Genomic DNA, 22,802 nt, shown 5'->3' with positions numbered 1-22,802 from the left:
TTAGTCACTTTAATTAAGCCAACCCTGACAATTATACACAAAGATACAAAAAGCCTAGAAATGTTCAACAAATTTGATGGAGGCAAGCTCTGACTGTTGGACTTAAATCTCCAGCACAGAAGTCAACATGTGCTATGTTGGCAATATTAGCCCTTCATTTCTAAGGGACTATTACCCATAAGGTGCATTCTATTGCGGGAAAGTATTTTATTGGGTTCAGTTTTTTCATTTTAGTTCATACAAAGCATTGGTTGAGGAGTACTGTATTCAGCATGCCCTTTGCTTTGGAGCGTGGGTTCCTGAAATTTATAGTAATTGAGCATCTATTCAAATGTCCTCCTGCAACTGAAGTGAACACTGATTTGCAGTGTTATCAGGCTAGAACAACCAGCAGTCTAGGAAAGCATGTTCTATTCCTGATAATTAGTTTTCTTTTCCCTTTCTTTCCCATGCTGTGTCAAAAATACTGGAATAATACTTTCTTGAAGCTGGAATCAATAAAATAAAATTTGACAGAAGAGAAAAATTTGGAATTGTTATTTCTGCTCTGGCAAATTGGCTGGCCACAATAAACCTCAAACGCATAGCCTGCTCTGTACTGATTTGACCACCACGCTATAAGTTCCAGATGTTTCACACCTTATGAAGGAAATACCAGTACAATTTATTCCCCTTTGGGCTTGCATCTGTTCTGAGAGGATTTACAAATTACATTTGTTACTGCTGCGTATTTGTGGCTCCATCTCTGTACATAATTGGGCATTAGGCTCATGTGAGCATGAAGATGAGATTTTGAAAATTCTTCTTAACTTTCAAGGATTTATTTGTTAATGAATAATAACCTGAATTGAAACCAGCAAAATATCTTATTCTTTGACAAATGTCAGATATCTCTGGGAATTGTCATTTTACAAACAGGCCTCCCTACTTTAAGATCACTGGTGTCGTATAAAGGACTAGAACTTGTGTGATGATCGATATTATGATACTGGATGCATGACATTTTAAGATCTTGATGCAATTATTTTTCCCCAAACTGTTCACCATTGCCATCAAGTGGTTTATAGATGCAATGACACACCAGATAAATAATCCATCATTGAGCTATAAACTTTGGAACCAAATACTGTATTTCTCAGTATTCAGGTTGTGAGTGCCGCCTTTGTCCTTGACAGGTTTCAGAATATATAACCTAGCTACATGAATGAAACAGTCTTCCAAGAGGCACATGACCAGACTGAAATCCCATTTGGCTTGTATAGCTCTTGTAGCACTGTGCTCCATCATTATTTTTAAATTTTTGTAATGGAACATACTTCTGATTGACCAGTTAATCATCCTCTTGATGTAGTACCATGTAATAGTTTGACATTCCAGTCAAGATATGATTCACTCCCTCACCCCCAGCCCCTTGAGTATTTAGTATTTTTGGAATGCTGCTGGTCTCTTCTTCATTAAGACAGATGCAAAACATCTTTTGAAATTTTCTGGTTTCCCAATATTATTTCTGTAGCCTCGATATCTAAGGAGCTCTAAGTATTGCATCTGCAGTATTTTCTTTTTAAAAAACTTCTTAAAGTAAGTTCCCCACCATTTTGTTGTTTTATTGCCTTTCAGTAGAAATCTATATATGGTGTTATACAGTTGAGTTTTGTCATCCTTATTTGTAAGAAAGCAGTGTTAAAGCTTGAAGAATATACAGCGCATCTACAACGTTCTTGTGTTCCTATTTTCATTAAATAGGAAAATATATGGTTCTCAAAATTCCAATCTATGAATACTATTTTGTGCATAACTTGAAACTCCGAGAAGAGCCCAGTGCATCAGTTTTCAGTGTAGATGCAAAATAAATTAAAATCTGGCTGTTAATTCCTTTACACGTACCATAAAGTCCAGTAAGAATGCCTCCTGTTTACAGAAGTCTGTGATTGCGTGGGAGAAATCTTTCAGCTCTTCTGACTTCGACGTTTATTAGAATGGCAGGCATCATATTAGTAAAAATATTATAGCTCATCAAAATGCCCAGCAGGAGTGCCAGTGTAGTAAAACAAGCTGAAAATTACAATTTTGTGCATGAAATCCGCAGTGAAATTAATTCTAGGCTTGCACTCAAAAAGAATATAACTTGCTTTCAAATTCATTCCTAGTTACTACAGTCACTGTTGTGAGTAAGATATTGGGCAAATCCAGAAGTGCTTAATTAGAGTTGTGGTACAGCAACATTAGGGTCATACTAAGTGAATGATGTTCAGTTAATTAACAACAGTTACTTTGCAATAATTAAATTTCGAACATTAATCTTTTAAATTTCTATTTTCTAGCATTGAACTAACTTTCATTATCATTGCTCTGTTGGTATCATGCCTAAAATAAAATTTGAGCAAGTTAGCCAACAATGTTTGTTTGCATCTATTTTATTGCAGTTGTAATTGTAAAATATTTAACCTCCTATTGTTTGTACTTTTTGGGTACATTGCTGTATAATCACCTTGAAATGAAGTGCATCTTGGCTTGAAAATGTTAATTTTAATCCATAAACTGCTAATCCCAATAAATGTCTTCTGTACAGCATCTGTTAAATATTGCTATTTGTTTTATTTCCTGTATTTCACTGAATCATTTTTATGTATGTTTTTTAACTGAAATCCCTCCTGGTGCCGTAGTACTGTCAATTTTTACATATTAAAAATATATTTTCAATTTGCTGTGTGTATTGTATAGAATACAATATGTTTCTGAAAGGAAGGCTGTTTCATATCCTTACCATCCTGACATCAAACAAACCTCTGATATGTAAATTCAGCTTTGGGAAGAATAGATGCAAAGCTTCATTTTGGATGGATGCCAACATTTTGTTACTTAGAATTATATTTGAAACATCACAGCAGCTGACCAACATTTTGCACGTAGACCAAGAGTTGAAAACATCTGGAAGGACAATCCTTGAGTGGACTTTCATGGTCTGGTATATCTCTTCTGAACAAAAAGAAAAATGAAATTTGGAGTGTTTTCAACATTCTGCAGGTGCTAATGTTTAAATACTTTAGTCACAGTTCATTTCTTGTATTGGAGTTGTATTTAACTCTGCCTCTGTGACTCCTTATGAGTTTACAGCACAAGTAAACAATATTTAACTCTTCCTGACATTTATTACATCTTAATAGAAGGCCAGATGTCTAATTCTTATCGTTTTTCTCGCTCACTTAGTTATCAGTTATTTGTAAACTTAAGTATCATATTCATTTTGATAAGGACACATTGATCAACATTTCCCTGTGATTCTGTCTCAGAAAAACATATTAATGAAAATGAAAACAATATAGTTTCCTTGTGTTTGACCACATTGACGTTCATTTTTACTTGATTCATTTTTATCTCTTCTTTTGAATTTTTTAATATATCCCAATGTATCTACTTTAAGCATGCAGGAGTGTATTGTCAGAATGGCGCACATCAGTCTGAAGCAGTTTTGGTCCTTATAACTGTATACCCTGGCAATGATAACCCCATAACATTGGCAAATATTCAGGATGTGGATAGTGTGTTCTGAGTAGGGTATCTCCAGCATAGATGTTGAAGAGAACCACATGGGGTACCCCAGATATTGGTGTCAGAGAGAACCGTTTGGCTTGCCCAAGGATTGCTGGTGAAATCGTAAAAGCAGAAATTGCTGGAAAAATCTCAGCTGGTCTGGCAGCATTGGTGGAGAAAAATCAGTCAATGGTTTGGGTCCAGTGACCCTCCTTAAGAATTGTTGAAATTTTAGCTGCTTCAAATAGATATCAGAGTAGATTGTGGTATTTTATCACCAACATCTAATTTAGAGCAATATAAGAATGAAAGGACGAAGCCCAGGTTTATAGGATAAATCAAATTGAATATCTTAGTAAGAAAAGCAATGGTAGATGAAATTTGGTGCAAATGTGAAGTAATCGAAGCTGGAATATGGTAACACTCAGAGGAAGCTTCGAAAAAAAGGACACTGAAGAAAACTGTATTTTCAACTGTGCAGCTACAACAATAGGTGCTCCAGTTGGAGTACTTGAGTAAATCTTATAGTGGTCTTGTGAGAGCACACCTTGATTGCAGTGTACTGCTCTGGCCATTTGGCACAATGGAAACTTTTGAGTATGCAGCAAAGAACCATAAAGCCAAATCCTTGCCGTTGAGGTCCAAGCTATTGAGAAAACGTATAATGAATTTATAATTAAAATTGCTGAATAATTTGTGGGATTTCAGCCTTGAAAGAAGGTGATTTGGTATATTTATTTGAATTGTAAATGACATTAAAAAAACAAATGTAGACTATTAACTTAAAATAGTGAGTTAAGGATGACAGGTTACCAAATTGAGACAGACCTAATGTCAAAGCATTTGTACCTGTCCTTTTTTTTTGTATGTTCATAACTTGAAATTATTACAGTTAAATTTGCGACAGGTGTTAGAGATTTTCTTTTTAAAGAAGTTAACATGTGGATTGGACTGCTGCAATAATTTCTGCATAAATGAATTGAAATGGGATAAGAAGCTTTCCATAATCTGTTAAATTCTGAACACAGAGTCAATACTTAACACAACTTCTATCAGCTATTTTTCATGCAGAGCTTTTATAAAATTTAAGAAATGAGCATAAATTTTAACACATGCAGCACATTTTCAAGTTTTTTTTTGGGAGGCTAATGCCAAAGGAAGGAATTTCCATTCCCTTTAAATATACAGGAACTTTGGACATTCTTACAGTGTGGCACAGTAGCTCAGTGGTTTGCACTGCTGCCTCACAGCACCAGGGTCCTGGGTTCAATTCCAGCCTTGGGTGTCTGTCTGTGTGAAGTTTGCACATTCTCCCTGTGTTTGCTTGGGTTTCCTCTGGGTGCTCTGGTTTCCTCCCACAGTCCAAACATGTGCAGGTCAAGTGAATTAGCCATGCTAAATTGCCCATAGTGCTAGGTGCATTCGTCAGAGGGAAATGGGTCTGGGTGGGTTACTCTTCAGAGGGTCAGTGCGGACTGGTTGGACCGAAGGGCCTGTTTCCATAATGTAGGGAATCTAATCTAATCTAAAATAAAGAGTAAATAAATGTTTTCCTGTCCCTCATCAGCTCAGCCAATCTATCTAATGAGTAACTCAAGATCAGTGAATTTTGCAAATGCTCAATTGAAACAACAGAGAACAAGATTTCACTTTAAGACTTTTGCTGTAATAACCTGCTGAAATGAGCTTAATTCAAATATTGACTAACAGGCAAACGTTACATTAGTTTTCTTTAACTTTATGGTATTCTTCGGGCACACAAGTCTTGTTTGAGGCAAGTCCAAAGGTTTCTCTCAGCTCCCCAGCTGGTCTCAATCACTTCATGCTGAGTCGAATCTTAGTGCTCCTCGCCTTCTGGTAGGGATTATCTTGGTCAAGGCACATTTTCAGAAACCTCCTTTTCTCTCAGAATTCAACAGTACTGACAATTTAAAATTCCAGCGATTTTGTGTCTAATTCCTTTAAGTTGCTTAGTTGACTCTGCTAAAACTAGGTGAAAGTGAGGACTGTAGATGCTGGAGCTTAGAGTCAAGATTAGAGTGGTGCTGGAAATGCACAGCAGGTCAGGCAGCATCCGAGGAGCAGGAAAATCAACGTTTCGGGCAGGAGCCCCTTCATCCTTCGTCAATTTTCCTGCCTCTCTGATAAAACTAGAAGAGTCATTGGACCTAAAACATAACCCTCTGCGTTCTCTCTGTAGATGCTGCCAGGCTGAATTTTTCGAGCCATGTTTGTTTCAGTTTCCCAGCATCTGTAGTTTACTTTCAAACCCAATGACAGTCATTTAACTTTGGTCAGCATTTGTTGTCAGTTGAAACCGGATTTCCAGAGAAATTTTATGATTCAAGTTATTAGTATTTCCAAGCAGAGTCCCGTTTTATACATGCATTTGCATGAAGAACTGCAATCCTAAATTGTATGTTTTCTGTGTTTAGTTTCAAATTTAATTTCAAAGAGAGCATTAAAGAAAAAATAATATGCAGAGTTATGAGAAACGAGCAGGAGAAAAGCAGTGAGTATAATGCTAATTCAGAGAACTACTGCAGACACAATGGGCCAAATGATTTCTGTGATTCAGTGAAATTAATAATGTTATAGATTTTTCAATTGTATTAGTGCTGATTTTGAAACATTTTGTTGTTTGATATTTTCACAGCATTTTAAGAAACAAAAGCGGCTGATTCCAGAGAGAACAATATGGAAGTATTTTGTGCAACTCTGCAGTGCCTTGGAACACATGCATTCTCGGCGTGTCATGCACAGAGGTAACTTCAATACATCATAATAACCATAACCCATTAGAAATCAAAAGATTGCACTGAATTTGTGATTTTATGTATGGATTGTTCTGAACATCACATACCACAACTAGTTCTCCTTAAAGGCTTTAAATCAATTGACTTGGTGTCGTACTAATGGAGATAACAATATGTTCAATCAACTATATCCAGGATCTCCTAAGGCATTGTTGAAGATAAGTAAAAGGGTATGGGAAGGGCTAAGGGTGAAATGTTTTTCTTAGACTGTCAATACGGTACATTACTGAGGAAATGCTGTGCTACCGAAGATGTTTTTTGTGGAGGTGTTAAACTGAGGCTCAGAGTGTCTTCTCAGTTCCACATGCAAGTCCCTGTGGCACTGTTCGAAGTAGAGCATGGAATTGTACCTGGCATCCAGGCTAACCTGCAAACAACAATACTAAAACAAATTATCTGATCATTATCGCATTGATAATTAGGGGTGCTTGCAATGCACAAATTGGCTGGTGTGTTTCCTAAATTACAAAAGTGACTGCATTCCAAATGTTGCATTATTGGCTGCAAAAGAGTTTTGAGATATCCCAAAGTAATGAAAAAAATGCCAAATAAATGCACATTTATTCCTTGCTGTTCTGTTCCTCATTTTCAGCCCCATTTGTCCATTTTCTTCCTGTACAGCTTGATCCTTCCCTATATGCTTTATCTAATGTAAATTTTTCGGTGGTCCTGCCAAAGCTTCCTACTCTCTCATTCTTTCTTCATTCTTCATTCCTGCCTCTTCATATCCATGTCTTATTTCCTAACTACTTCAGTTCATGCTCATTTTCTGTTTACTTCACTCCTTCCTAAGTTCCTACTTAAACTTCCCTTCCAGCTTCAGTGCTTGATGCTCTCCATAAGTGAAAATTACAGTGGAAGTGGATGGAAGTAATCATCTCTTCAGAATGCCAACTAGTAGTTTCCGGCAAATATTAATACCAATAGTTCTGTGGGATTGTCGGATGTACTTTTGCAGATTGAAATATTCAATAACTCATGGATCATTTCTAGGAAAGATGAAAGCTGCAGAGAGAGCCTGGACATATGTAGTGGTTTGAAGGCCCAAGTCTCAGCATGAATGAAAACCTCTTTGCAACTGTGACATGGACATGAGGCATTTGCATTGCCCAGACTGAAACTAATTTGCACTTGAGCTGATTTCATTGTATCTAGTTTATTTTTGACAACTGATACTCTAGTTGTTTTTAAAACTAGTATGGGAATATCTTATTATCAATATGGCTCCTTATTGATACAACATTAAGTTTATTTCTTTGTCTTTCACTTATTGTCAAATTAATTTTGTCTGGGCCCTTGATATCGAGAGCGTGGTGCTGGAAAAGCACAGCAGGTCAGGCAGCATCCGAGAAGCAGGAGAATTGACGTTTCAGGCATAAGCCCTTCATCAGGATAGGGCCCTTGATGTGCAAGAGATGACTTAAGATAAAGTGAATATGAATTATTGTGTTCCTCAATAACTTTGAAACAATATCTGCATTTTATCAGTTCCTGATCTTACTACAACCTTAGTTCAAATACAGAAGTGTGTGAAAGTGACTGCAGGTTGGAGTCATATGCGGCACAATGGAAGTGGTTGGAGGTCAGTCATCGCAACTCCAGGGCATTTCTGCAGGACTTTCTCAGGGTATTGTCCTTTGTCCAACCACCTTCAGCTGCTTTGTCAATGTCCTTATTTCCATCAAAAGGTTAGAAGTGGTGATGTTTGGGGACAATTGAGCAATGTTCAGCACCATTTATGATTTCTCATGCCGAATATTTGGGCTGACAAGTGGCAAGTAACACTTGTGCCACACATGCGAACCAATAAGCATCTCCAGCAAGAGGGAATCTGTCCATTGACCCTTACATTCAATGGCATTAACATCACTGAATCCCCACTATCAACATCTTGGGGGTTACCATTGACCAGGAACTGAAATAGACCAGCCACATCATTGATGTGGCTACATGAGCAAGTCAGAGGCCATTAACTCATCTTTTGAAGCCCCAGAGCTGTCATCCATATACAAGGCATAATGCCAGGAGTGTGATGGAATGCTCCCCACTTGACTCGATGAGTGCAGTTCCAATAACACTTGCACAAAGCAGCTGCTTAATTGGCAAATCCATAAACATTAACTTGTTCCACCACCAAAACTCGTTAGCAGCAAAGTGTACCAGCGACAAGATGCACTGCAGAAATTTACTACGGTAGCATTAGACAGCACTTTTTCCAAATCCATGATGCCTACCATTTAGAAGGACAAGGGCAGCAGATGCATTGGAGCTCCATCACCTGCAAATTCCCCTCCAAACTGTGCACCATCCTGACTTGGAAATATATCACTGGTCTTTCCTTGTCACTGAGTAAGGATCCTGGAACTACCTCCCCAATGTCATTGCGGGTGTAACCAAATGGACTGCAGTGGTTCAAAAGGCAGTTCACCACAACCTTCCTCAGGACAACTACCAATGGGTAATAAGTGCTTGTACAGCCAGCAATGTCCTCATCTCATGAAATAATTTAAAAATAAATAGTCTGAAGAATGTCAGCTGCTTGAGGTGCCAGTTTTCACATTTGTGCCCATGATTCCATATCCGTTGATTTATAAATGACTGTGGAATTCAATAGTTGCCAAAACCTTGTGTTTTCTACAACTGGAGAAGGAAATATGAAAAATGAATAAACTTTGGATACCCTTGTTTAAACAGTAGAAAATAGTATAGAATCATATTGTCAGAGGTTTAGGAATCCTGTTGCATTGCAGTGAAAGGTACGTTAGAATGATGTGACAGAATGTTGAGAGAAATTGTTTACTCCAACTGCATCGTCTTAATCCATTTTTAGTTTATCTGTTTCACACCGTAGTGCCTGGAAGCATCTAGACTGTATCCATGGTCTGTGTTTGAATGCCCATGGAACTATGGTTAGGGACGTAAATGAAGTGCCCTCCAGGGACAATACGAAAAATATAGAAATGGGGAAGGCAAGCAATTTTGGACGATTTTAATGAACGAATTTTACTCTTTGAAATATATTTTCAAAACCCATATAACTAGATTATGATTATTGTTTCATCAATTTTCAACTAAAATGCAAACAATTAAGTTTTCATGTATTTGAGAACTAAAATATATATAAAAGAGGTTTCCTATTTTCCTGCCATTGGGAAGCAAATGTAAATATTTTATTTGAATGGTAAAGCCATGAGACCTTATGCTGTTCATAAAATATTTCCAAATGTAGTAAATTGTCAGTACTTTGTATCTATTTACATGTATTTTGTTTCCTTGCAGATATCAAACCTGCTAATGTGTTCATTACAGCAACTGGGGTAGTTAAACTGGGAGACCTTGGATTGGGCAGATTCTTTAGTTCGAAAACTACAGCAGCACATTCTTTAGGTGAGCAACCCTGCACAACACGAATCCATCTAATTACAGGAGTGGGATGCATTTCATTAAGAGTGTGACCAAAACCATATGTCTGTTGTAAACGTGCATGCAGCAAAGGCATGCTCCCTAACCGATATTAGGTGTATCTATTTCCTTGTTCAGTTAGGGGGTTTCCTGTTTCTTTGACCTTTGCCATAACACAGGGTATGTCTGGAAGTAACAAATCCAATCTTACTACTGATACAGAACTCTGATTACACAACAGTGTAATAAAGACCAAAGAGTTTGTGATGAATAGACTGCTTCAAGGCTACATGCTGAGCTGACCCATTGATCCTTTCAGGGGTTTATAATGCAGAAAACCTTGAACAATCAGACAGCTACTTTTTAAAAAAAAATCATGTTGCTATCCTATTTTGGTTTGGAAAGGCATACCTCAAGTGAATACTTTTGCATTGTTTTTTTTTCCTTGGCTAAGATTTGAAAGCAATTTTTAGCAGCTGGTTGTTGCAAATAATGCAGCATTTTCCTCCCATCTTAATTTCATACCTATTGTTTTGTGTTAACAAACCTAGATGTGCTATTCTTTGTGTATGTCATTAATAGAGATTCTAAATAGCAGAAGCCCATGATCTCTCTGCAACACCCTACTAGTTACAATTCAGAAACTTGAAAGTGTCTCCTTTATTCCTACTGTCTGCTTCCTGTCCCTTAATCAATATTTCATCTGTTACCTCCAACTCACTGATCCCTTAATTTGTGTATTCGCCATTTTTGTAGCACTTGTCAAATGTGTTTTGGAAATTACATACGCTGAATCTGTTGGCTCTCCTTTGCCTACCCTACTAGTTGTATTCTCACAAAAACTACTACAAATTTGTCAAATGTGATTTCCTTGTAAAATCCTGTTGACCTTGTCCAATCATGATTTTCTCAGTGCATTATTACTACTCCCTTAATCATAGTTTAGGAAGTCTTGTGGCATAGCAGATAGCATCCCTATTTCTAAACCAGAAGCTCTGGGACTTGATAACCAAAGATGATGCATTCATAGCATAGTTGAATAGGTTGAGTATTAACCTGAAACTCTTTACAGCATCTGCTAATGTCATTATAAAAGTGAGATTGATTCAGTCAAAGTCATGATGGGAAGAAAGCTGGGGCACTTGCTATCACTATCTGTCACTCTAGTCTATAAGAGTGCTTGTTGCCACAGAAACTCTGAGTGAACTGTAACAAACCACCGCAATAATAGATTATAGCATTTTGATGTCAGTCTATTTAACATGTGCCTCCGTGTCTTTTTTGTCTCAGTCCTTTTCTGAATAACGATATTGCATTTCATAAACTTCTAATCCACTACGATTACATCTCATACCCTAGCTAAACAACTCTGAACTGAAGTTTCACAAGCTGCAGATCCCTTCTGCAGATATAATCGTCCAGGACTAGAGTTTCTCCAGGCTCCCACGTGTTGTAATCATGGCACACCACCTGCCCGACCATGTGTGTTTAACTGTATGTATTTATATAAATAGTTAACTTGTTGCTGAATTGGTAAAATCATATCAAGTTGCAATCTTTGAGCTTGTAGAAGAAAGAAACACACCAACTGCTGGAGGTAAAACAAAAATAATGAAAGTTTACTGTCTGTCTCTCTGTCTGTCTCACTCTTGTCTGCCCCCTCCTCCAACCTCAAAACAAAATGTCATCAATGGGTTCAAACTGTCCATTAAGTTTGGTGCATTTTGGATTCTGTGGTATTGCTTTCTCTAGAGAAATAACTAACTTTTTTCAGTGGACAAGATCACAACTGAGCCATGAAAACTTTGATAATAAAATAGAATATTTTTTGCATTGGTTCAATATTCAGTGGACTTTCCTCAGGTGTCATAATTGTGCATTTGTACACTAAAATCGTGTACTTTTCTGTATTCCAGTGACCGTTCTGCTAATTGGCATGTTAGCAACCAAATTTTACTGCCAATCTCAACAATTAGTACTAGACACTGAATCTAATGCTTTATTGAGTTCTGCGCACAACAAGGTGCTGAGTCTTGATCAGATTTATTACAGTGCTATAATGCTTTCCCACTGAGCAAGACCTGAGACTTTTCACGAGATGATAATTCTAAAAGCACTGCACACTGGGAGGGCATGATATTGCTGCAATCAAACTGAACTGGTTCAGCATAGGTTTTGAGGAATGCTAGACTTGGTGCCTGATACTGGATGTCCTGCTGTAATGTTCTAACAGTGTGGAAAATAATGGCAAAGTGGCTGAAGGATTCTGAAATAAAAACTTTTTAGAGTTACATCTGAAAACAATGGAGAAGAATGGAAATGCAAAATCTTAGTGTCATTCAAATTTGTGGTATTACTGCGGTCTTTTCCTACTTTGAGACTTTATTAGTCTTTAGTTAGCACAGACACCAGGTTTAAGATAATATTGCAGAATTACAAAATGTGAAATGATAGCGGACATTATTTTAACAATGACAAAAAACTTTGTACTTCAGCATATAGCATCTTCACTGAATATGCTTTAATGGCAAGACAAAAGAATTCAATAGTTATTGGTTTTAAAAATCTACTTTTGAGAGCAGATGTAAAAGATTGTATTACATGTGAACAATTGGGTTTTAGAAAAAAAATTAAATTTGTATCATTTGACATGTGATTTATTGTATTATAGTTTTTGTAATATAATTATTACATAATCTATTGGGAACATTGAAATAAAACCTGTCTGCAAGTTATTTTGCCCTAATCTACATAAGCAACATCAAGTTAAATTTTCTGTGTTGCAAGCTTTTTTTTAATTGTCTATGAATTTTGTCTGTGACTTCATTTTGCTGGGATCCTAGTTTTTTTGTGTGTGACTGCGCTTCACATTTTGCAGGAGACTATTCTCCATCATGACCGGCAAATGTAATCTTCATAATAGCATCAGTTTGTGTGAAGTCTGAGCAATGTTAGGAAAATTAGAAACAACAAACACATTTGGCAGTTGGTAGCAAGAAACAAGTGGAGACACAGCTGTAGTTCAGAACCAGAATGTCCTGATTGCTATATTGGTTGTATTTGTCAAAACTTTGAAATAGTTCAGTTCTAGGATTTTCAGAGGAACTAGTTGCCTTCTGTACATTATGGCATCCTCAAAACCACTGATCACTATCAGAGGGAAGTGAAGACGTTTATTTGCGAGCACCAAAGAACTAGAATTCATTGGGGTCACATATCTCTAAGACTTGAAGCATTGTTTGAAAGCATGAGTAAAATATCTAACTGTAATTAGAATGCCATAAGTTGAACAACTTAGTGACTATTCTGGATTGTCACATATACTAACACATAACACATCCTTAACTTGATACATTGATAAAATCTCAATTCACTCAAATAAAACTTGTACTAATTGAGACAAAAGCCATTGGGAAGTATAATTCTTTCATAAGTTTATAACATAATCGTGCAATATAGTAATTTATATGGTTGGACAAATAAGTCAGAGTATGTTTTTTTTCTTAAAGTTACAAAACATTATCCTGGAAGTAAAATGACTTTTCAACAGGAATTATCATTCCTTATTTTGTGTGTTTTGTTTTTCCCCTTTAATTGCTAATTTTAGGAATCTTAAGACATTAGACATGTAATCTTTGTCAGATTGCTAGGATACCAAACAGCCTATTATTCATTATTCTGAACTTCAATAGGGTACATTTCTTGGAGGTTTTGATTCCTCTTTCATTTCATTCCAGTGGTGTTTTTGGCACCTAGACTTGTTGCTGTCATAATTTGCCTTTGCAGAAAATTTTACTAAATTACCTGAGCAACATATGTTAACTTCTTTAAGCTTATTAGCTTCCCAAATCATTTTAGTTCTTTCCATATCATCAAATTTGCTCCATCTTCACATGGATATTCCTCAGGTTTTGTAACTGAAAGAACTACTCATCAGTGCTCCAAGTTAACTTCCGGCTTGCGTCTTTCTAAACTGCCCTCTCTGATTTAAAATTCACTGTCTGGTAAATTGTGGGAGAATGAATATCTTACAGTCAAAACATCAATATGTTTGCAAGCTGGCTAAAAAGTCATCTTTTGTCACTGGTTTTAATTAACCTATTGTCATTTTAAGGATGCTCTGTTGATCGGTCCTGGAGTGATTAATCACTCCATGTTTTTGAGTGTTTTTGATAGAATCTAGGATCTCAAGCTGAAATCAAATTTTCCAGTTATGAACACATGTTGACAAATTGAAAGTATTTCAATATATTTATAACTTCTGAACAATAAATAATTTTTATTTCCACATAACGGAACTGTTTTTAATATCTAGGTAACATGTTTGTCATAGCTGTAACTTTTTTAATTTGGAGAGATTCTAAATTCATCATTTGTTCATGTAGTAAAATTATACTTCAGTTCTAGAAATGCTGGCAAATGATTGATATTTCTTATGATTCAATTTTAAGATTTTTTTAGCAGATTAGCTTGACGGCCAATATATTTCTGAAGCTACTTGGTTGAATTACTTTGACTTTCAATAAGCTGGGAGCTGCATGTTTTCCCTGCCCCCTACAGATTTTCCTGTGCGTTCTCCACATCCACCAGCTTGCATGTTTTTCACTGCCAATTATTGGTATCACATTTTATGGTCACAAAAGGTGATTATTGTTGACCCAGTTCAGACAGACCAAATGCATATTTATGGTAATAATTGCTTAAATGTGGCTTTCTACTTTTATCCTCAGCTTAGATTTTAGCAGCTCTGCATAACTGTCAGATACTATCCTTTTCCATTCACGTTAGCTGGCTCTGTACGTAGTTGTAAGGATTGACTTAGGCAGAGCTAAGTTGGTCCTCTGTGCATTAAAAAAAAGGTTGTATCTGTTAAAGCTCTGATTTCTGAAAATGAATATATTAGCAAGTGTGTAGGGAAGCTGGCTTGCATTTATATTGTTTATGAAATTCTGAAAGCAATACTAATGCAGAGAACTTGGTTACTAAGATTTAATTTATAAATGGCATCAATACATTCAGAACTAGCAGGAAACATTATTATTACTTTCCCGGTTGGTTTATAGTGATCATCACTGGATAAATTATTGTACAGTGTATGCAAAAATGTAGTTCAGTTGTATTTATGCTCTATTTTAAACTTTGGAGTAATTTGAGTTTGTTTCACCTTTATCTAATTTATGATCTAGAATTGTTGCATTTGGCAAAGATTTTACTGAATATAGATACTAACAGATTATACTTGAGCTAGGTATTCGTTGTTTGATGTAGGCATTTGTAATCGGCTTGTTCAGAAGTGTTATTATGCTACACATTTCTGAATATGTTGGACTTGAACCCGAATTTTATGGTTCAGAGGTAGGGATACCACTGCACCTCAAGAGCTTATAGTTTTGATATTTAGTGTACGCTTAGTTTAATTATTGGTTATTCACAGCTGGTATAGTTAATACATTTACAGATGACACCAAAATTGGAGGTGCAGTGGACGACGAAGAAGGTTATCTCGGAAAACAGCGGGATCTTGATCAGATGGGCCAATGGGCTGAGCAGTGGCAGATGAAGTTTAAATTTAGATAAATGTAAGGTGCTGCATTTTGGAAAGATAAATCAGGGTAGGACTTTTTCACTTAATATAAGGTCCTGGGGAGTATTGCTGAGGTTCATATTTCCTTGAAAGTGGAGTTTCAGTTAACTAGGATAGTGAAGAAGGTGTTTAGTATGCTTTCCTTTGTTGGTCAGAGCATTTCGTATCGGAATTAGAAAGTCATGTTGTGGCTGGACATGACATTAGTTAGACCGTTTTTGGCATATTGTATGCAATTCTATTCTCCCTGCTATAGGACGCATGTTGTGAAACTTGAAAAGGTTCAGAAAATATTTACAAGGATGTTGCCAGAGTTGGACAATTTGTGGTATAGGGAAAGAGTGAATTGGCTGGGGCTCTTTTCCCTGGAGCTTTGGAGACAAAGGGGTGACCTTAGAGAGGTTTATAAAATCATGACGGACATGGATAGGGTAAATAGATAAGGTCTTTTCCCTGGGATGGAGAGTCCAGAACTAGAGGGCATAGGTTTAGAGTGAGGGGGGAAGAATTTAAAAGGGATTGAAGGGGCAACTTTTTCATGCAAAGGGTTGTGCGTGTGTGGAATGGGCTGCCAGAGGAACTGGTGGAGGCTGGTCCAATTATAACATGTTGAAGGCACCTGGATAGGTATATAAATAGGATGGGTTTAGAGGAAGATGGGCCAAGTGTTGGCAAATGGAACTAGATTAATTGAGGATATCTGGTCAACATGGACGAGTTGGACCCAAGGGTCTATTTCTATGCTGTACATCTCTATGATTTTGACTTTAATATACTATGTCATATTATAATGAAGAAACATTCAATATTCAGTGAAACTCTTTTAAAACAATTACAGTTTGGAAACTAGTCAAAGAGCAATTCACTTTGCTCTGGACTGATAAATTCATTTAAATGTTAATTGTGCACGAAATCTTAATAAATTTTGCTAATTCATTTGGAGCAAATATATCATGGCGGGGAGGGGGAGTGTGATTGAGAAAATGTTTTATCAACTTCTAACCTAAAATAGAAAAACCGCTATACAGATGATGTTATCTGAAATGTTGAGGCTATTCATGCTTTTCTTCAGATTAACTTAAAGACTAGATTCAGCATGGTACTAAGTGAATCATATTAGATAATAATTGACATGCTATGTAACACTATAGTAAGTGCTCATTTTAAGTTGATTATTCAACATCATTCTACTTCAGCATTGCAGACATAATGGGGGCTGGTATGGGTATCTTTGGAATTTCTACAAATGTGTCTCTTCACATTGGGACTAATACAGTATTGTGTGACCCAATCTGCACCATTTTTATGTAGGTAAAATTTGAGAAGTAATCCTTTTTAATGTTGCATTTTGTAGTGTACATGTCATAACTTTTCTTTCTTTTAAAGTGGGTACCCCGTACTACATGTCTCCGGAGAGAATACATGAAAATGGATACAACTTCAAATCTGACATTTGGTCACTAGGTTGTTTGTTATATGAGGTAAGCTTAGAAGGCATGAACATTCTAATGTGTTGATTGTATTTAATCTGAGATGGAACAGTAACTTGGACACAAGAAAGTAATTGGTGTTTTTTTTCACTTTATTGTTGCTTTCTAATGGTCAAGAAATTAATTGCTGCCATTTCTTGTATTCCTTGTAATCAAGTTGTTCATCAAAATGTTTATGAATTGAGATGTCTGAGATATCTGTTGCTCATAAATGTGTTATGCTTTTCAAAATGAAAGTTGTTTGTGTTTCTTCAATAAGCTATTCACACTTGGTACACCCTTTTAGTCAAATAATGCAATTGAACTGCTTTTCTTAAATTCCAGTACTTTTGCCAGTCAGCCTTTTAAAAACAATGCGCAAAGTTGATAATTTGTCCAGTTCCATCAGTTTGTTATAAATAGTTGGCTTCAGACATCTGGCTCCTCAAAAGTGGTATGTGTGTGCCGAGAAGAAACTTGGAGCAAGAATAAGCATTTATCCCAGCAGCCAGGCTGTAATCCACATGCAGACTTCGTGAGAGAAGAATTGAAACCAGTTGCCCCTTTTTTAAAACCATTTTGGTTAAATGGATAGATGAAACTTCCTTTAGTATTAAACTCTGGAAACTTAGAGCAGTGGTGATGGCCAGTTCTGAAGAAGGGTCACTGGACCTGAAGTGCTAACTCTGCTTTCTCTCCACAGACACTACCAGCCTGAGTTTTTCCAGCAATTTCTGTTTTTTTAAATATAATTTTTTATATAATTTCTATGCTCTATTCTATGATCTATATACTAAATTAATTAATTAAAAATAAGATAATCCAAACCAAGTTAAAATTAGAATGCTCAACAGAGATAATTTTGCTGGAGAATAAACCATTGAAGGATTGTGTTATTGAGACCTGAGTAAATATTTCACCTATGATCTTGTCAAAGATAAATGCCATCCACCAAACAAACTGAAATGTATCTTTATCCACACAATAGATGGTATTCATGTACTCTCGGTGTTGAACCTAAAGATGTTTTTTTAACTGCAGTTAGTTAACTGAACTGAAACAAGTCCTTCTGTGTTCTGCTAACAAGATTGCAGAAAAATAGGTGTTCTACTTGGTTATCTTTCTTGAGCTTTTAAACTGCAAGTTGCTTCTTAAGGGACAAACTACCTTAGCAAATATTCGGAATTAAAGATCATTTAACTAAAATTAATATTACACGTCCTTGATTATTCAAAAATCAATTCTGGCACAACTCCAACAAAATAATAAAATTAATCCTGACTCTAACCCATAACACACAATTTGCTCATGAGATTTTATTTTTCCTTAACAAATCTCAATGTCTATTTTGGTGACCTCCGAACAGCATGGGTCTCGACAATCAGCCCTTCCCAATGACACACCTAGTTGGACATGCTACAAATGCTGACCTGGTTGTCCAATCATATGCATTATCAAGCCTTTCCCATAAATTGCTTGTTTTTAAGACAATGCATGCAATCCACATTCTGTGGTTCCTGATTTTCTATTTAAATATGTTTTCACACAAATATGATGCGTATTTGATCCATCGCCTATCAATAGACTGAAGTTTTGAAATTAGTTTGGACATAAAGGATCCCAGGCTGAGCATTAACTTCTCTATGTAAATTCATACTGCGAGTTGATTAAATGTGGGTAAGAATTGGAAGTAGAAGTTGAATATAATTGGTTTCTCTGCTTACCAAAATGACAGCTTTAATAGATACTGCCAGATCTGAGGTTCTCCAGCAATTTCTGCTTTTGTTTCAGATTTGCAGTATCTGCAGCTTGAGGCTCCTTTAATTGTTTGACTCTAAGTGTTAGCCTGATGAAGCTTGGTGTGGCAGGAATTTAACAAACAAATACAGTAAGAACTGTAAGATGTTGCCATGCTCTGATACTATTTTGACTTACAGAAAATATTAAGATATAGGGCTGAAGTTAAGATAGAAGCCTTCAAAATAAGTGAAAACAGAAACAAAAATAAAATTTGCTGGAAAAGCTCATCAGGTATGACAGCATCTGTGCAGAGAAATCAGAGTTAAGATTTCAGGTCCAGTGACCCTCCTTCAGAACTGAAGAACTTGCCTATCTTTGTCTTAACTTCACTCAATCACTTGACCTCTGCAAAGAGTTCCACAGATTCACACCCTCTGCTAAGAAATTCCTCCTGATCTCAGTTCTAAACGGTCATCCCTTCACTCTGAAGCTGTGCTGTCATGTCCTAGTCTCTCCTACTGCAGGAAACATTTTCTCCGTGTCCACTGTATCCAGGCCTCTCAGTATTCTGTAAATTTCAGTGAGATTCCCCTCAATTTTCTAAATTCCATCGAGGGTCCTCAACTGCTCTTCATATGACAAGTCCTTCATCTCTGGGATCATTCTTCTAAATCTTCTCTGGACCAGTCCAACACTAGCACATCCTTCCTTAGGTACGGGACCCAAAACTGCTGCTAGTATTCCAAATGCAGTCTGACAAGAGCCTTATACAGCCTCAGCAGTACATCTCTGCTGTTGCATTCTTGATCTTTTGCAACGAATGCAAACATTGCAATTGCCTTCCAAACTGCCTACCGAACCTGCCAACAAAGTCATGATCCCTACCATCTCATAGGACAAGGGCTGCAGCTGCACAGGAGTGCCACCATCAGTTTTCCTCTGAACTGCACACTATCGTGACTCCGAATTATACACCCTTTCTTTTATTGTCGCTGGGTCAAAATTCTTGGCTCCCCCCCCAGCAAAGTTTGAAAATGTTAACTTTTTAAAAAAGTAAAATTAAAAGCGGATACCAATTTTTAAAAAAAACTTGTGAAAGAGTTTGCTACAATAACTTTGGGAAATAAACCTGCCATTTCTCAATGCAATGTTGCAGAGTTTTACCTGCACTCAGAAGTAGTGTAGCATACTGTCAGATTCATCAAACCATTATAAAGAATACTGTGAAGATTGCAATGATTCTAGAATGAGACCACCTTAGGGCAACTGGATTGTTTTGCCTGTAATGTCTACATTTTAACTAAATAAGTTTGCAATAAAACAACTTGAGTTGTGATCTGCTTTCCCTTATGTTTTACGGCTTGTGTAATAATAGCTGCCATCATCCAGGAAGACAGTTCTGTCCAAAGCAAAACTGCTACCACTATGCAGTTGGATTAGCTAATGCTGTGTTAATTGCAGGGCAACAGTAGTATTTATCTTCCACCTTTCTCTTCCATCTGAGATTGAACCCACTGCCATCCTGGTGTGTTTTGCATTTGGATGCTGGCCAAATTGTGTTAAAACTCGTCCAAAATATGGCAAGTGAATTTAGAATTTTGCTTGATAAATGCTTTCTTAGCACTATCCAATCATTTTGGGAGGTTTGTTTTGCATAAAAATATTGAATAGTCATCACCATAATTCCCCTACTTGATGGTGCTAATCTTTCATTTAGTCGTTTACTTGAATCCAAAGTAGGGGTAATTGCAGTGATAATGTAGGGAAGTTAATTCAACAGCCAAAATGTAGCCTTTCCAATCGTATTTTATAGCATGTTGTAACCATCTGTGTTGCTGTCTCTTTTGCTAGTGTTAATGACATAGTCTAATCTCTTAACCATAATGTATTATGCAAAGTGTTTTAGGAATTCTTTTATATCATGATCTTTTCAATGTAAACACTTCAATTGTTTTGGGGAGCAAAAAACTAAAATAATACTTAACAGGAATTTACCAATCAGTTATCCTTAAACATAAATAAAAACTAAAATGAAGGCAATTGCATTTCTTGCCAAAACGAATATCTTTTGGTGGCACCAATTAACAATGAATTGGACTTCTAGATGCTAACACTGGTGCAATCCCCTTATTACGATCGTAATGTCCCTTCTTAGACAAAATTTCTAAACTGTGTTGAGAAGGATATATTCTTATGTTTCTGCATGATGCTAGCATGACTGAAGATTTATACTGTACCACTGATCAATTTAGATATGAGTTTCCAGTATTTCTGATTTTTCGCCCATTCTGTGTTGTGAAAATTCTTAGTTTTTGCTTTGTACCTCAGGGAAGGGGAAGAAGTGTCTGAGTGACTATAGTAGCATGTTACAGCTCAAAACTATTTGTGTGGAGAATAGAATAAATGTAGTTTAATTGGGCAAGGGGATAGTTCCTTTCAGCTCATACAAAATGGCCCTTCCGTACACACAGTTTTAGCATTGCTTTTATAATGCTAAAGGAAAGCTGTAATAGTCAAACATGGCTTTTAGCATGAACTTGATTACACAAGAATTATTTATTTTGTTGGTGTTATTTGGTGATGAAGTTATACTGAGCACAGTCAGATGAAGGACACAATTAGTAAGGTGATTGAAGCAAATTCAAAGTTTGTTTTCAACACTCCATTTCATAGTTGTCTCTGGGTATGTTATCTAGCTAAGTGTTGAGTGCTACATTTGCAGATAAACTTGTAATATGCACAGAAGTTCTTTATAATGTTTTATGTTGTGTTTTGCTTCTTTTATCATCCCCGTAGAGATTAGCAACTTGTAAAAAGCATTTTGAACTTTCACTAAATGCAAGGATGGTATGATCGGACTTGGATCATACTATCTTTCACAGAGACTAAAGCCAATCCTGTCTGCATGCTATTATTAAAGGCTATTTATATCCTTAGTCTGCTTGCATTTTTTTCTGATGTAATGCTAGTCAATAAAACTGCAATCCTCAGAAGGAAAAGAGCAAAACGTATAGGTCATAAATTTTGAAGGAGGCTATTTTTGTCTATTATTTTCTGTCTTCTGTAGAAGCACAATGATCAAACTCTGAAAATTACATACAATCCTTACCTTCCATGCAGTGTTTAGGTCAGGTATTTGAAATACATTCTGCCATGCAGGAGCTTTGCTTACAGCAAGCAACACTGGTATGATTCTCCTGTAGACAAAGGATGTCAGTGGATGTGATATATTTGGATTTCCTGAAGGCTTTTGACAAAGTACTGCACAGGAGGCTGTTGAATACAATAAGAGCCTATGACACTGGCTTGGATAGATAATTCTCAGAGGCAGAGGGTGCTGATAAAGGGATCCTTTTCAGGGTGGCAGCTGATGATGAGTGGAGTTTTTCAGGGGTCACTCTTGGGACTGCAACTGTTCATGCTGGAAGATGGAACTGAGGATATTATTACTAAGTTTGCAGATGACACAAAAATAAATGGAGGGATGGATAGTCTTCAGGAAGTATGGAGGCTACATAAAGATTTAGACAAGTTAGGAGAGTGGACCAAGATGTGGCACATGGGGAAAAAATGTGAAGTTATGCACTTTGGTAGGAAGAATAGAGGTGTCAAATATTTTCTCAATGGAGGAAAGCTTCAGAAATCTGAAGCACAAGGAAGTTGGGACTCCTGGTTCAGGATTTTCTTAGTGTTAGCATTCAGGCTTAGTAGGAAGTAAAGAAGACTAGTGCAATGTTAGCGTTCGTTTTTAGAGGGCTAGGATACAAGAGCAGAGATGTATTGCTGAGGCTGTATAAGGCAATGGTCAGCTTGCATTTAGAAAACTGAGCATTTTTGGGTCCTGTATCTCAGGAAGTATGTGTTGGTATTGAATGGGGTCCAGAGGAGGTTCGCAAGAATGATCCAGTGAATGAAGGGTTTGTCATATGGGGGGCAGTTGAGTACTCTGGGTCTGTACTCGATGGAGGTTAGAAGGATATGGGGGATCTCATTGAAACTTTTAGAACACCGAGAGGCCTGGATTGAGAGGACGTTGCCACTGGTAAGAAAGACGAGGATCTAAAGGCACATGCTCAGAGTGAAAAAATGATCCTTTAAATTCCTCATTGTCTCGGTTCATTCAGCCAGAGGATGGTGAATCTGTGGGACTCATTGAAACAAAGAGCTGTGGGTGCCATGTCATTGAGTGTCTTTAAGACAGAGATAAATTTGTCAAGTGATCAAGGGTTACAAGCAGAAAACAGGAGAATGAAATTGAGA

The 22,802-nt window shown here is 36.7% G+C and overlaps 1 protein-coding gene across 3 annotated transcripts in view; it reads left to right on the top strand.

The window, feature by feature from the left end:
* nek7 (NIMA-related kinase 7) overlaps positions 1 to 22,802 on the top strand; it is a 198,896-nt gene that overhangs the window by 154,922 nt on the left and 21,172 nt on the right. For all 3 annotated transcript variants that reach the window (XM_072573882.1, XM_072573883.1, XM_072573885.1), the window contains 3 exons: positions 6,188 to 6,296; positions 9,627 to 9,734; positions 16,720 to 16,814. In XM_072573882.1, the coding sequence (XP_072429983.1) occupies positions 6,188 to 6,296; positions 9,627 to 9,734; positions 16,720 to 16,814 (312 nt within the window). The remainder of the gene's footprint in view (positions 1 to 6,187; positions 6,297 to 9,626; positions 9,735 to 16,719; positions 16,815 to 22,802) is intronic.

This window comes from Chiloscyllium punctatum, chromosome 7, assembly GCF_047496795.1.
Source record: "Chiloscyllium punctatum isolate Juve2018m chromosome 7, sChiPun1.3, whole genome shotgun sequence".
NCBI lineage: Eukaryota > Metazoa > Chordata > Chondrichthyes > Orectolobiformes > Hemiscylliidae > Chiloscyllium > Chiloscyllium punctatum.
The sequence above is the reverse complement of the archived record's forward strand: the minus strand, read 5'-3'. Positions and strand labels throughout refer to the sequence as shown.